The 16,124-nt window shown below is 40.6% G+C and overlaps 1 protein-coding gene across 2 annotated transcripts in view; it reads right to left on the bottom strand.

Annotated features, from left to right (window-relative positions):
• The window catches only part of LOC132106018 (NACHT, LRR and PYD domains-containing protein 12-like), an 88,668-nt gene that overhangs the window by 27,831 nt on the left and 44,713 nt on the right, over positions 1 to 16,124 (bottom strand). For both annotated transcript variants that reach the window (XM_059511607.1, XM_059511609.1), the window contains one exon: positions 5,519 to 5,692. In XM_059511607.1, coding sequence (XP_059367590.1) covers positions 5,519 to 5,692 — 174 coding nt within the window. The remainder of the gene's footprint in view (positions 1 to 5,518; positions 5,693 to 16,124) is intronic.

Genomic DNA, 16,124 nt, shown 5'->3' with positions numbered 1-16,124 from the left:
TAAAAATATGTTACGTTTGTGAGAGGTAAAAAAAAAGTCATGTATAAGTTGCATTTTATTACATTTAGAAATAACAGATTGCCTAATAATGTTATAATGTATCAGCAGGATATTTTTAGTTTCCTTCACTTTACAACAAATCCTTTAAATTTAACAAATTTATCACAACAAAACAAGAATTAAAAATAGGCTTAGCTATAAACAAATAATAATAATAATTTAAAGCGAAACAGGTAAGGTCGGGCTTTCTCATTCTCTCACTCGGGAGAAATCCAAACGTTTCCATATTCGTAATGTTGCCCATTTGAAGCTTTACTATTATTCATGAGGTAAAATTGGCTTTGTAGTTCACGCTTTTCAGTATCGACGAAAAAAAATCATAATGAGCCATATGCCAAAGTGGGCCGCTGTTCGCGCCTAATGTCACTGTGAGCTGCTGCTGTTTCTAATGAATATGTGCGAGAGGCACCAGCGCGATCAAACAGCTGAAACAGAAAATACTTAATTTTTGGTCACACATAAGGCATAATTCAAAAATACAAAGTGTTAGCAGTTTGAAAAATCAAGAATAATTACTGAGGTAATAATAATTATTGCTAAATGCTCTCATTTTACTATTACATTCATTTTGCAATCCATCCCTTTGCACCACTTGGCGGTAGTTTCACGAATGATTTTAACACGCGGCTGAATTACAGTTAACGCCGCGGCGGTAATCCCCATTTAGGTTGTCCACCTACTGTATATTTATTTCATTCTAAATTCTAGCCTTTGTGATTCAGTAATTGCATCAAACCAAATCGTGATTGATCGTGCAGCTCTATTATAGAGCAAATAACCAATAAATAATAAAATCAGCCATCAGTATCAGAATATGCCAAATTCCTAATAAAAAAAGATTCAGAATCTTAATTGGCCATGAAAAACTGTGATCGGTGCATCACTAATTAAAATACTTGAAACAAAGCCCTCAAATTGGAAGTTCAAACTGAGTTGTCATTTTTGATAACTTCTTCAATGGGTTAGAGATCTTGGTCTTAAAAAGGTTGGTGACCACTATTCCATTTATTATTTTTTAGGCTGTTTACACTGGTGCATTTTGTTTTAAAAAGCGTAACTTTTGCTTCAGTAAACAGTAAACTTCTCGTTTTTGATCCTCGAAAACTGAGACATTTAAAAATGCTGCAAATCCCATTTTAGTTTGTTAACTCAGAGGTTGCATTTCAGTGTAAATGGACCAAAACAGATTAACATTTGATCTGCATATCCTTGATGGCCATGTAAACAGGGTGTTTCTCAATTCTTATCTGTGCATCCTTGTTTCCTTTCCTCGTTTCTTTTCCTCATTTCTTAGCTCCACCCCCTCATGTTGCAAGGAGGGCACAAAGAAAAAAAAACGAGGATGGAGGAATTGAAACAAGTGAAATTAAATATCCTCGCTGCCTTTGGCTCACTTCAAAGCGACCCCACACCTCTGGATTTAGCTTGCACGTCGGGATTTTTGAACATAAGTGAAATTATTTATATTGTGATAGTTTCAGACCTGCCAACCTGCACATATTTTGCATAGCGGCTATGCATTTTGACCTCAAAGTACGCTGGGACAATTTTGTCACTCTAAATATGCATCACACATGTGCTGTTTTCCTTAATGCATAACTTACATTTCAAAGGTAAATTCTCCAACTATTCGCCAGCACTTAACCAACTAATACTAGCACTTACCTTTTCTTTTCTTGTCTTACATATGCCTATATATATATATATATATAAAAACCTGGCTATGTGTTCTGTACTATGTGCTATGGCACTTGTATACTGTTGTTGTTCTCTTGTTGATCTGATTGCTTCTATTGTTCTCATTTGTAAGTTGCTTTGGATAAAAGTGTCTGCTAAATGATTAAATGTAAATGTTAAAGCCATGGAACAATTTAAATTTTTTCTGTCAGAATTTCTCCGCTTAACTCCACAGACTTAATTTAGAATGAGCACTGCCACGCACGTGCGCCAAACAGCTCAGTGAATTAGGAGCATAATATGCAAATATGCATTTTGCTCAAATATTTGTAGTTTGTCACTAAATGTGACATGCAGAATTTTAAACCTACAAATAAGTGCATTTGTATGATAGCACTAACTGTAAGGTGTCATGGGGTAATCAAAGTTTTTATTTTTACTTATTACTCAATTAGTCTGTGCTTTTTATTATAAAAATTTTTAGTTCAGTAACTAACTTCTGCTTTAAAATTATTATTTTTGTTTTTATATTGCAATGTTACAATGTTACAATATAATGTTATTTTAACCCTTTTTTCCGCATAATATATTCCTACATGCTTACATTCACTTTATTTGTTTAATCCAAATACAAAATACTGAGATATATAGGCTACCGTATACTGCACACCAGCCAAAAATAACAATATATACATTTTTTGCTCATACTGCCCTATTCATGGTACACAAAAAAACAAATACAAATATCCAAGGTTGGCAGGACTGTAGTTTCAACCTCCACAAATTACCACAAATGTGCATATTTTTTATATTACCAGTTATTATTAACAATTAATTATTCCAGTTATTAACTGAGTGTGGGCTACTGCTACACCATTGAGAGTGAGCAGAGGCAGGGGATTTAATAGACTTTTAGCAACTTTGTAGCGACAAAAATGTCTCGTAAGCAATGCAGGTGTTTTGTAATTGAATGTTGAAAATAACAGTCTTCATTTTCTCCAAACATCAGCCAGAGGGGTGGGGTTAGCAGCAGTTCATTATTCAAAGAGACATGGCTCACTGTAAACAGAGCTGTTTTACAGGACCAATGAGGAGCTTTAACCAATGTATGTCACAGACATTTCATGAAGATCCTGAAGAATCAGTGGGGCTTTTTTGTTCATTTACAAGTTAATTTTTACAACACAAGTTATCATTTTGAATATGTCTGTTTCTAACTTTTATGAAAGCTGTAGGGAAGAGGCTGCTATTTTTGATACATTTTCACAGTTTGATCCTGTTTTGTGGCCAGTTCACGAGTTCACACTTACATATAATTAGCTGAAGTATTATAATGCATATTTAGCGTGCTGTCCGGGGAAGGGGCTCCGAGCTTGGGAATGGCCCGAACCTAGAGTACCCCCCCGTATATAAAAGTGTAAAATGAACTCTAGTGGAGGAGATGGGGTGGAGGGGGCATGCAGATAAACCGTCAATGGAGACAGGTAGGCTAATTCAGCTGTATTTATACCCTAAGATTGATTATCTTAAGTGGTTCCACCTGTGCTAATTAGGCTAAGTATCTGACGTGCTCCTCCCGAACCTTGTTATGAAACTACATTTCACGAGTTCACACTTACATATAATTAGCTGAGGTATTATAATGCATATTTGGCGTGCTGTCCGGGGAAGGGGCTCCGAGCTAGGGAATGGCCCGAACCTAGAGTACCCCCAAAAAGCTAAAGAGCAGAGGACAGCCTCCGAACTAAAGACCCCCCCCCCAAATGAGTGCCGCGTTTGGCGGGCTGGCATCTCGAGAAAGGGTCTGAATGTTTGGTCAGTGGGCCCGTGATGGTGGCTCACTGTACCTGGACTAACAAGCCCTGCTGGCCTGCAACGGGGAGCAATTGTAATTTGGAGCGACCGATCCGGCGAATTTGTGCCTTTCTCCGCTGTGACACCAATGCTCACTGGACAGAAAGTGAAAACAGGAAAGAGGAAAATGAGAGCTTGACCGGGAGATTTTCTCACCCTGCGTCCGCTGTGAGACCCAATGCTCGCTGGACGAAAGAGAAAATGTAAGTGCTCTACCGGGAAGTTCTCGCTGCGTCCGCCGTGAGACCAAATGCTCGGTGGACAAAAGAGAAAACGTAAGTGCTCTACCGGGAAGTTCTCGCTGCGTCCGCTGTGAGACCAAATGCTCGCTGGACGAAAAAATTAAAACAGGAAAGAGAAAATGTAAGTGCTCTACCGGGAAGTTCTCGCTACGTCCGCCGTGAGACCAAATGCTCGCTGGACAAAAGAGAAAACGTAAGTGCTCTACCGGGAAGTTCTCGCTGCGTCCGCTGTGAGACCAAATGCTCGCTGGACAAAAAAGTGAAAACATGAAAGAGGAAAATGAGAGCTTGACTAGGAGATTTTCTCACACTGCGTCCGCTGTGAGACCCAATGCTCGCTGGACGAAAGAGAGAACGTAAGTGCTCTACCGGGAAGGTTCTCGCTGCGTCCACTGAGACCAAATGCTCGCTGCACAGAAAGAGAAAACAGGAAAGAGGAAAATGAGAGCTTGACTGGGAGATTTTCTCACACTGCGTCCGCTGTGAGACCCAATGTTCACTGGACGAAAGAGAAAACGTAAGATCTCTACCGGGAAAGTTCTCGCTGCGAGACCAAATGCGTTGTATTTTTTTTTTTTTTTAACAGACCTACACCTACTGATAAAGGACACCGTCAACAGTATTGGCGGCAAAATAGACTATGCTTGACAGGTGCAATATTTGAAAATCGATAAGTATTTATTTATTTTCTAAATTACATTTATATCTGAATTTATGTCAACCTATAGACATTCAAACATCAAAATGTCATGAATTAATATGTATTGGTGTAATATGTATTTATTTTGCCTGGCAACGCTTCCAACAAGCTCACGTGCCGCGTGGAAAATAGGCTTCGGTTCTATTTCTAGCATGCACACGTTTTCCCACGCGTTGTCTCATGCAGGCAGTCTGCAAGCTCTAACCTGTTAACATGGGAGCCGAATTAAAGACGGACGCGCCACACAGCTGAGACGCTTGCACCGCGCATCCAGTGTGTCGCCGGCCTCAAACTGCGCTTTGGCCGGAAAGCTGCGGTGAAAGGCTGAGCCGCGGCGGGAAGTGAGAGAGGCTTGCTGCAGTAAGAACTGAGGTGCGGCCCAGGCTGGTTGATGCTGCTGCTGCGATTCCAGCGCTCGAGGAGAGCCCGGTCTTGATCAGATCAATCGTGGTGTCAAGCGAGGCGAGCTCGGTCTTTGCACGGTCTATTGGCCACGACGTGTGGCTTGGCGAGAAGAGCAACTGTCGCGATGACGTTTGATGATGCTCAACGGCCGTGTTTAATGATCATGGGTATCAGCAAAAGTAGCAGATCTGAAAAATCCCCGGTATGAATCTCCTCGCTGGAAGGAAAATTGGGTCTGTGATAAGATGACAGACAGAGCGAACCGGGATGCTGATAAACCATCAATGGAGACAGGTAGGCTAATTCAGCTGTATTTATACCCTAAGGTTGATTATCTTAAGTGGTTCCACCTGTGCTAATTAGGCTAAGTATCTGACGTGCTCCTCCCGAACTTTGTTATGAAACTACATTTAGGGAGTTAAAGTACTGTTTTGTTGTTAATTTGTTTTGTCTGAGCAGTTTACTTAAAATTTTACTCTTGCTCTTTAAATCCTAAATAATGTTGCATCCTCTATGAGCTCTTAGACTTGTATAGATTAAAAGTTTAATTAAACCTAAAAACCTTTCCCACTCAACATACTTGAACTTGTCCAGTGAGTAGTTTGAATCCTCCAGTCTTTCAGATAGTAGCTTGAGTCCTGAATCTCCGGGGTGATTATAACTTAGATCGAGCTCTCTCAAGTGTGTGGGGTTTGAAGTCAGTGCTGAAGACACATAACAACAGCCTTCCTCTGTCACCATACAGCCAGACAACCTATAAAAAAATACAGCAACAGTCCACATCACATTAGTTTATTCTGTACATCACATTAAATGTTGTCTCCATTTTGTATTGAACTGATCATTCAATAAAAATAATTGTCAACAAAAAGCTAAATTTAAGCTCAATTAGCAGTACTAGGAAAAAACAGATATCCCCCCCACACACACACACTAGTAACTCTGTGTTGTAAAATTAAATAAGAAGCTGCTTGCAGATTCTTACAGTTGTACTTTTAAACAATACACGGAAATCTTCACCTTCAGATCCAGAAGCTGTGAATCAAAAACTCACTATTCAATGAGAATCTGCTGCTAGCACCGCCCCACACAAGAGATTTGTGCCAAAATCTTAAAATCAAAAACAGTTATTTTAATTTTTATCAATTAATGTATTTCTTCAGATATTTCAAACATCCAGCACAAATCTACTTTACAAACAATGTAGGGATGCAGATCCTGAGCACAGAGCAAAGTATTTGCAGTAAAGAAAACAGAACTGAGATAGAAACAAAAAGGAAAATGAAAGACAGAAGAGAGCATATTGCAAGCGATCACTTTGATTTGCCATTTAGTGCTTTTATTTATTATATTGAGAACACTTATTGGAATGTTAAGAATGATATAAGATACGACATAAAATTTATAAGGATGATAAATATTTGCCTCTATAAAGGTAAAAATGCACCTGTAAATCAGTTTAAAGGGGCAAATATTGTCCTTTAATGGAAAAGGTATGAATGTGGTGTGAGTGGAAGAGAGGGGGTACCCAGAAGAATGTTAAATGCCCCAGGGGTACACAGCTGTAAAAAGTTTGAGAACCACTGCCCTAAGGTGCTGCTCGACTCAATATAGCACTATCTGCGGGATTTCAATAAACCTAAAAAGAGCATCTGAAACCCAGCGAGCATTCAGCCTTGCAGCAGAAGACGTTAAAAGTTTCATCCTCTTCTCAAAACATCTCTGCAAGCTTGACCTGCAAACTCTACGATTCGAGTCTACACCGCACCATGGCAGCAGTTGGACCCGAACCACGAGACGCAGACACCTGTCCCTCATTACTCGAGAAGAGGAACAAAGGCAAATGGACCTTTCTTATTGGAAACACTCACAATGAGCACATTCAGAGCCCGCGAGCACTGAACGTGCAAGCTCCTAACCAAAATCCATGATGCACAGATCATATGTGTACCAAGTGAATATGAAGTCTCCAGAGTTCTCTTTTGTTTGCATGGAGGCAAACACTTTCTACAATGCTCACCTACCTTGGTCTTTCACACGCACTTCAAACAAATGGTTCAAGACAACAAAAGTTGGTGACCTTCTTTATTTTATTTTTAGTTTAATGATGCACCAAATGTTTTCTATAAGTAAAAGATCTGAACTGCATGCAGACAGGCAGGCCAATTCAGCACCCACTCTTCTACTATGAAGCTGTGCTGTTGTCATAGTTGCAGTATGTGGTTTTGCATTGTCCTGTTGAAATACATGTCATCTGGTATATAAACCTTTATATACTTTTCAGCATTCATAGTGCCTTCCACAACATTCAAGCTGCCCATAATGTATGCACTAATGCACCCCATACCATCAGATAAGCTAGCTTTTGAAATGAATGCTGATAACAGTGGAGGGTCTCCATTCTCTTTAGACCGGAGGACTAGTTTCCTTGTTTTCCATCAAAAATGTCAAATTTGGACACATCTGACCATAGAAAAGTCTGCCATTTTTGACCTTCCAGTGACAATACAAACAAGATGGCGGCGCTAACGTATGCAGCTTCTACTCCGTGTCTGGAAAATTTTATTTTTCTGTCTGTTAGTCTTTCCTCGTCTTTGAACAGTCTCATCTTATAGCAAAATCATCAGATAAACACTCAGAAACACATCTATGATTTACAGAGCCATCTGGAAACTGGCAGTGTGTACAAACATCAGCTTTCACCCGTGACTACTGAGAAGCTACGAGGCCTGTCTGATGCTGAAGCCATACCCAGAGACTGCGGCCTCACCTACTGACGCTACCCACACAAAGGTGGTGTAAGAGGGTGAAGAAGAACGGTAAGCATGGAGGCACACGAGCTAGGCTAAGGGCTAACCCCACTAGACCAGCAATTCTATCACTCATGCTCTAAAGTTCACTCTCTAGAAAGGAAACTGGACAACTCAGTTGGTCTGCACAGCATGAGACAAGGGATTGCTGTGTGTTTGTTTTCACTGAAACATGGCTAAACTACAACATCTCAGACTCCACTATTCAGCTGCATGGACTAGCCTGCTAAAGAGTGGACTGAGACACAGTACTGTCTGGCAAAACTTGTGGGGCTGATTTGTGTGTGTATGTCAACAAAGAGTGGTGTAACAATAATGTTGTAGTGACAAAACACTGTTCATCACTGGTGGAGTTTATGTTTGTGATGTATCAAATGTTCTATCTGCCGCGGGAGTTCACAGCCATTGTCGCAGTCTACATTCCCCCATGTGCAAATTCCAAGGACATGCTTTTGCGAGCTGTACAGTGCCATCAGCAAACAACAAACAAATAGCCCTGATGTCTTTTTCATAATAGCCGGTGACTGCAACCACACAAACCTAAAGACAGTTTTGTCAAAAGTTCTACTAATGTGAACTTTACAACAAGGGGAAAAAACACACTGGACTTTGACAGACTGGCTCTTGCCATTCTTTTCTCTTGTGTAGACAATTGAGAGGTTAGTCATGCACAACATCAAAACCAGCCTCCCCAACATGTTCGATCCGCTCCAGTTTGCATACCGTCCAAACCGCTCTACAGATGATGCAATTTCCTCCACCCTCCATTTGGCTCTTAACCACCTAGCAAATAAAGACTCCCATGTTAGAATGCTATTCTTCGACTTCAGCTTAGCATACAACACAATAATCCCACAACAGCTCATTAATAAACTCAATTTGCTGGGCCTACATACCCCCCTCTATAATTGGATCCTGGACTTTCTAACTGGAAACCTCAGTCAGCCTGTGTCGGCCACAACACCTTGAGCACTACTACACTGAGCACAGGTTCTCTACAAGGCTGTGTGCTCAGCTCGCTGCACTGCCAAGTTCAGCTCCAACCACATTATCAAGTTTGCAGATGTGGTAGGTCTCAACAGTGATGAAACGCACTACAGAGAGGAAGTGGCACAGTTGGCTGAATGGTGTGGCACTAACGACCTGTCCCTCAATGTAAGACAATGGAGGTTGAGATGGACTTCAGGAAAAACTCAGATGACCACCCCCCAATGACCATCGACAGCTCGACAGTGGAGAAAGTCAGCAGTACTAAATTTCTGGGGGTGCACATCACAGAGGATCTCATCTGGACCACCAACACCATGTCACTCTTAGAAGGCACAACAGCGCCTACACTTTCTCTGCTGGCTGAAAAGAACAAGTCTTCATCCACCCATCCTCACCACATTATACAGTGGCACCATTGAGAGCGTGCTGACCAGCTGCATCACTGTCTGGTACGGGAACTGTAGTGCAACAGACCACAAGACCCTCCAGTGGACAGTGGACACAGCTGCAAAGATCATTGGTGCCCCTCTCTCCTCCATTCTGGACATTTTCTTTGCAAAGCCAACATTATCGTAAAGGATCACACCCATCCCTCCCAAAGTCTCTTCCAGTCTCTACCATCAGGAAGACTGTACCGGAGCATCAGAGCCCGCTCCACCAGACTGCTCAACAGCTTTTTCCCCCAGGATGTGAGAGCCCGGAACTCATATCACCCCACCCACCTCTGAAACTCCACATTAACCCCCTACCTCCTGTAACATGGACCATCTCACCTCCTCCACCCCCCAAACTTACCACATCACAGAAAATTCAAAGTGTGCTACACACAGATGAGTGGGCCTGTACAAACCACCTGTAGTAACAAACTCTCCTTTATGTGCACTAGACACATTTCACACAGACTGCTGTGTGTACATAATCCTAAAAAGACTCCTATGTGTGTTTACATGCTCATGCACAACAAATCATCTTGCACTGTTGCACTGTTCCTCTTTTTAAATGTACAGTATTATGTTAAGCATTCGTGCAGTCTATGTTTTTAGTTTAAGTATAGGCACAGTTTTATTTATAATATATTTATAGTCCAAATCTATCAGTAGGTTAGTTGTGTATAGGTACAGTATTTATGTTAAGCATTCGTATATAATATATTTATTGTCAAAATCTGTCAGTAGGTTAGTTGTATGTAGGTTTATATTGTTTTTCTTAAAACAGCGTGGTCCTGTGAGGCACGACATTTTGTTCCACTGTATGTCCAGGCAACCCATTTTAAATGAACCTTGGCCTACAGGACACGGTGGCACTTCTGGACCATGTTCACATATGGCTTCCTTTTTGCATGATAGAGATTTAGTGGTAATCTGCAGATGGCACAGCAGATTGTGTTAATGACATTGGTTTCTGGAAGTATTCCTGGGCCCATTTAGTATTGACATTGACAGAACCATGCTAATGAGTGATGCAGTGTTGTCTGAGGGCCCGGAGGTCTTTGGCCTTGTCCCTTATTCACAGAGATTTATCTAGTTTCTCTGAATCTTTTGATGATGTTTTGCACTTTAGATGATGGGATTTGCAAAAGCCTTTGTAATGTAACATTGAGGAACGTTGATTTTAAAGTATTCCACAATCTATTTACGTACTCTTTCACAGATTGGAGAGGCTCTGCTTATCTATACTTCTGAGAGACTCTGCCTCTCTAAAGCCCCTTTCACACTGCACGTTGGACCCGGTAAATTGCCAGATCATTGCTGGATTGCCTTCTGTGTGAACACAAACACGTCTTGGGATTGATTCCGGGATAGATCATGGGTTGGGGACCAGAACAAATGCTGTGTCGTAGTGATGACACAGCATTTTATATATATATATGTCCCAACATTTCCGGATTTCTGGTTGTACTTAAGAACATTCTTAAGATAGAAACTTTAGTTATTATGACCTCAACTATAGCATGTTTGGTATTTTCAAATTCGTATTTTCCTGATTTAAATGAGAGGGTATTTGTTGATACCTATGCAACACATTATAGTTCTAAGAATCTTTAATTCTTTTTGCACCCAGTTCAGTTACAAATGCAAAACACCATGCTAAGACGACGAGTCTTAAACTTTCCCTCCAAATGTTCAAGACATCCCCTGGAGGTATGACTTCAAGGTGTAAGCTTGTCTCATAGACAGTGATTGCTCCGATATGATGGTATCCATTACTTTCTAGATGCTGGTGCCATAGGGTGCCCCATCGTTGAGAAGGAGGATCCTTCTTCAGAGGAATCCACCAGAGAGGGGCTGTCGCAAGGAGCTTTCTCTGGTCCAATAGCAAGCCCTGCAACTAGCAAGACCTGTTCCTAGTCCTCCCTGACTTTGCAGTAAAGCCAGTTCAGGCAGTAAAACAACTGGCAGTGAGATGTTTGTGGAGAGGCAAACATCCTGGGGGTTATTTGGAAGCTAAGCTCATGAGAGCTTGTTGGCCACACGATTGAGCACTCCTGGGTTGTGGCAGACATGGGGACTTGTGACTTGGTGACTTGGACTCGAGTCGACTCGAGTCGCTATTTTTATGACTTGTGACTTGACTTGACAAAAAATAAAATACTTGAGACTTGACTCGGACTTGGACGTTAAAGACTCAGGACTTGACTTGACTTGAGACACGATGACTTGAATGACTTGAGTGTTAATCACATCATGTTTTCATTTTGAATATAAAATATATAAAAAAAAAATTTTAAATTCTCAGCGCAAGCTGAGAATAGCGTTGTCGTCACTGGATCACGACACTATCATTCGTCGTGCCCTCTCGTACCTTACGCACACCACGCCCACTAAGATCAGATATCACATCACATCAACATGTCAGCCGGAGGGGTACCGAGGGTCATTGCTTTTGGCTTCAATAATTTTTTACAAGATGGCAAAAGAAGAACGGCGTTTTGCAAGACATGCAACATAAAAATCTCTTACAGCCAGACGACAACCTCCAATTTCATCCGTCATCTGAAGAGCCATTCTGCCCAGTAAGTGCTTGTCAATTTGTTAATTTTATCTGGTTAGTTGGTAGTTAGCTAATGTAATAATAGCTAAAGTAGCCATTAAAGTTTGTTTCAGCGACTTCAGGCCCCAAAAAGGCCCAAACATAAATTATCACATTCATCAAATCTTTCCTAACGATCCGCTAGCAGGTCGTCAAAAAACGCGTTTTTTGCAGGGGCGGCGCTGGGGCTAAGCCACAAATATTTTGTTACCTTGTCTTTCTCATAGAGCAAAACAATTAATCAGAAAAACAAATGTGAATAAGACTAAAGCTGCCGCGATTACCTAATCATGAAAAAAAGTGCATATTACAGTTTTATATATATATATATTTTCCCTTTGCATTAAAGGTATTCACGACGTGCTTTTGCAGTGTTGAGCATTGTAGCCAATCACAGACTATGTTTGTTAAACGCATTGGCCAATCAGAGACGTGCAAATGAGTCGCTGTGCTGAAGATGTGTTTTGTGCGAGTTCAACGAGTTCTACACTTTCATAAACCTGTCATTATTATTGGCAATAAACTTTAGATACAAATAAGAGATTCACTGCAAAATATTTGATATTTTTTATGCTGCTCTGATGCACTCCATTAGGACTATAGTATAAGCAGGCTAATAAATAAAGTTATATTATTATTTCTTTCTTTTATTGGCATATATAGGAGTTATGTGTATAAATTATAAAACACTATGGCAAGGTAATGTTTAACTTATATATATATATATTTATATATATATATATTTATATATATATATATATATAATTACATTTTATATTATCTCACACATGGATCACATTTTCTATAATGTCTAAATTCTAAATCAAAATACATATCTGATATGACTTAAATAATTAGCATAAAACAAACCATATAATTCACATTTTCAAGGATTAAAGATTAAATGGAAAAAAATACAAATGATTGCACAGCCATCAATTAGGTGGCGATATGCACTAAGCATGTAAACAACTAATGGACAAAGGAAGAAAGAAACAGCTTGGCGCGCTTTTTCTTAGCGTCCGTTTCTATAGTGACTCGTCGATTCATCGCTCTGTTGAGAATGTCTTGAGTCTTAACCAGGAACATACTCTGAAGTAGCATCGTCCACTAATAAGAATCAGTGTAGAAGGGGCAAGTCTGGAGGATTTTGATGCTAAGCAAGATAGTAAATAAAAACTACAAAAAGCCTCAAACAACTATTTTTTTTAACCATATATCATGTTTTCATGTCTGCCCGATCATACAGTACATCCCATTCTTGTTTTTGCATCTGTTTCACAGATATGCAGAGTATGAAAGGGCAAGAAACGCCTGCACTGATGCTACACAGCCTGCAATTTCCCAGTTCTTCCAGTCTCGTCCTCAGGAAGCCTATTCAATTAATCATCCAAGACAGAAGGCCATAACAAATGCCATTCTAAGAGACCTGGTGATAGGATGTAGCATGCCTCTTTCAATCACTGAGAATGGACATTTCCGACACTTCATGTCTGTGGTTGACTCCAAGTACCACCCTGCCTATCATAGGACAATAACTTCAAAGATAGAATCCCTTGTTGCAGAGACTAAAGAGAAAATAAAAGTGCTTCTTGCTAGTGCAGATCATGTATCAGTTACAGTGGATATTTGGTCTGACAGGAGAATGCGTGTTACTTTTTGGTCACTGGAGTCACTGGCCATGTTTTGTCAACATCTGAGGGAGTTCAGCTGAAATCATACTTGCTTGCCTGCAACAGATTCAAAGGAACTCACACAGGAGAACGAATATCAGAAGCCTTTGATTCCATATGTGATGAATATGACATCAGACAAAAACTTGACTTTGTTATTTGTGACAATGCTGCTAATATGAAGCGAGCATTTACAGTGTGTTTTCCAAAAGAGCAAGATGGTGAAGTAACTGATGATGACAATCTGGATGATGCAGAGTTGTGGGAAGACCTCTCCAGAGGTGAATGGGAGACTGTGGACCGCATGATCAACAGAGGAAGTCCTAAACGTCAGCAATGCTTTGCCCATACGCTGCAGTTAACTGTTGGTGATGGTCTCAAGGATGCACGGATCATGAACAGTACCTTTGCAAAATGCTCCAAACTGAGCTCTCTCCTGCATACATCCAGCACCTTTAAAGATGCATTTGAAGATAAGTTTGGGCAGCGAGGGATACCTACTGCTGTGAATACACGGTGGAATTCAACTCTCCGCCAAGTCAAGGCAGTGCTCTCATTCAGTCATCAGGAACTGTGCAGTGTTGTTCAGGACACAGGCCACAGTGAGCTGGTCTTCTCAATTAGGGAGTGGAATCTGATGAAGGAGCTTTGTGATGTGCTACAGCCATTTGCCGAGGCCACCGATCTTACTCAGGGAGAGAAGATTGTGACGGTCAGCTCTGTCCTCCCCTGTGTATTGTCACTAAACCACCATTTGGAAAAACTCAAACAGCAAGTGCGCTTTCTGGGAAGCATGATCCATAGCCTGCAATGCTCTCTCAAGAAAAGATTCCGGGGGATCTTTGTTAATCTGAAAATGTTATCATCAGCATCAGGAGAAGAGCTGCCATTTGCTGACCCACTCTACATCAGATCAGCTGTCCTGGACCCAGCTTTCTCCATGATGTGGCTTCAGCATTATGTGCTTGTCACCGATGACATAAAGAATGACATTGTTGACATGGTGAAAGGTCAGTGATTTTTTTTTTTTACATGATATACAGTTAGGCATGTCACCATTATCAAATTATGGAAATTAAATTCACAACAGTTGTATAAATAATATAATAAATTTTTAGAGCTGATTTTGCAAGCATATCAAACTGAGCTGTGAAATAATGAATGAGGAAGTTCACTTTCTAACAATCATGGTTTCACACTTGTCCTTTAAATTAAATTAACTTTTTTGTCTTTGTTTTTATAAGATCTGATTCTACGTGAAGTGCGACCTGGCACAACATCCCAGAGTCCTGGATTCCAAGAGGCTCAAAATGAAAACCAGGAGGAAGAGAGCACTGGCTTATTCTCAGAGTATAGAAAACTCCGCAAGCAGGACACAACCACCAATCCAGAGACACAACTAAATAACTATTTTGGTCTTTGTTGTGGGCAGGCTTGTCTGTCCTTCTGGGATGCAAACAGGGGTATCCTCCCTGCACTTTTTCCTGTTGCAATAAGAGCTTTTTCAGTGCCGGCTTCAAGTGCCCCAGTTGCAGAGGTGGAAAGTAACGAATTACATTTACTCGCGTTACTGTAATTGAGTAGCTTTTTTGTGTACTTCTACTTTTTTAAGTATTTTTTTTAATCTGTAATTTTACTTTTACTTAAGTATATTTAGTTTGAAGTATTGTACTTCGCTACATTTTAAAACACATTAATTACTGAGTAAAAAAAAAATCGCTCCCTGGAAGCTATGTCAGTAAATAATGGGCAGGAGGGCAAACTGGCGCTAAAATCACAAGAAAGATGCAGACGGACAAAACAGGCGTTAGTGGTGCAGACACCGCTGAAAACGAAACCCCGTCATATTCTGAAGTTGAACTTGAAGGAAATGAAGTGAACCCCTGCCCATATTTATACTCTATTATGCTGTGTATGCTGTGCTTGCCTAGGGAGACCAAACTAGCAGCTTATAAAATCTCGACAAGACATCAACCCCACGTAATGTAAAAAAAAAAAAAACAACGGTCAAATATGTACTATTGTGTATTATGTATTGTGTTAATCAGCTACATGTCGGCTGACTCGATTTTCTTCTCATACATTCCTGTAGCGTCACAGTGCATTTCCCTGAAGAAGCCGAGCGACTTCAATGGGGCTGCTTTGAACAGTTTTTTTCAGTGCTCCGAAGCTAGACGGTCATTGGATAAATGCTGCGATTATGTCCCGCCCACGGACGCTCAGCGTCTCTGGAGGTGAATGAAGACTGGGCTTCCGCGTGATGATTGGAGGATCTGTCGATCTCCTTTTGACTGACAGCGGTCTGCACCATAAGAAGTCGGCGAAGCGGTTTCACGCTCAGTCCCATGATCGCGGATTTCTCAAGTGTATTCGAAAGACAAACTTCGGCAATATTTCTTGATATTTGTAAAATGCAGAACCACCACAAAATTGAATTGGTAACTAAGATTGAAAATGTGCGCGCGCGCACACACACACACACACACACACACACACACACACACACAAACACACACACACACACACACACACACTATAGCCATCTAGTGGTTAAAGTGATTTATTACAATTTTTAAACTGAATTTCCCCAAAAATGGGCAAAAATCTTACATTAAACCTTATAAAATTATCCATGGTATCCCCATGTATGAAAGTTAGAAATCTGGGTCTTTTATGAAGTGAA

This window comes from Carassius carassius, chromosome 26 (genome assembly GCF_963082965.1).
Source record: "Carassius carassius chromosome 26, fCarCar2.1, whole genome shotgun sequence".
NCBI lineage: Eukaryota > Metazoa > Chordata > Actinopteri > Cypriniformes > Cyprinidae > Carassius > Carassius carassius.
Note: the sequence above shows the minus strand (reverse complement) of the source record. Positions and strands in the feature narration are given on the sequence as shown.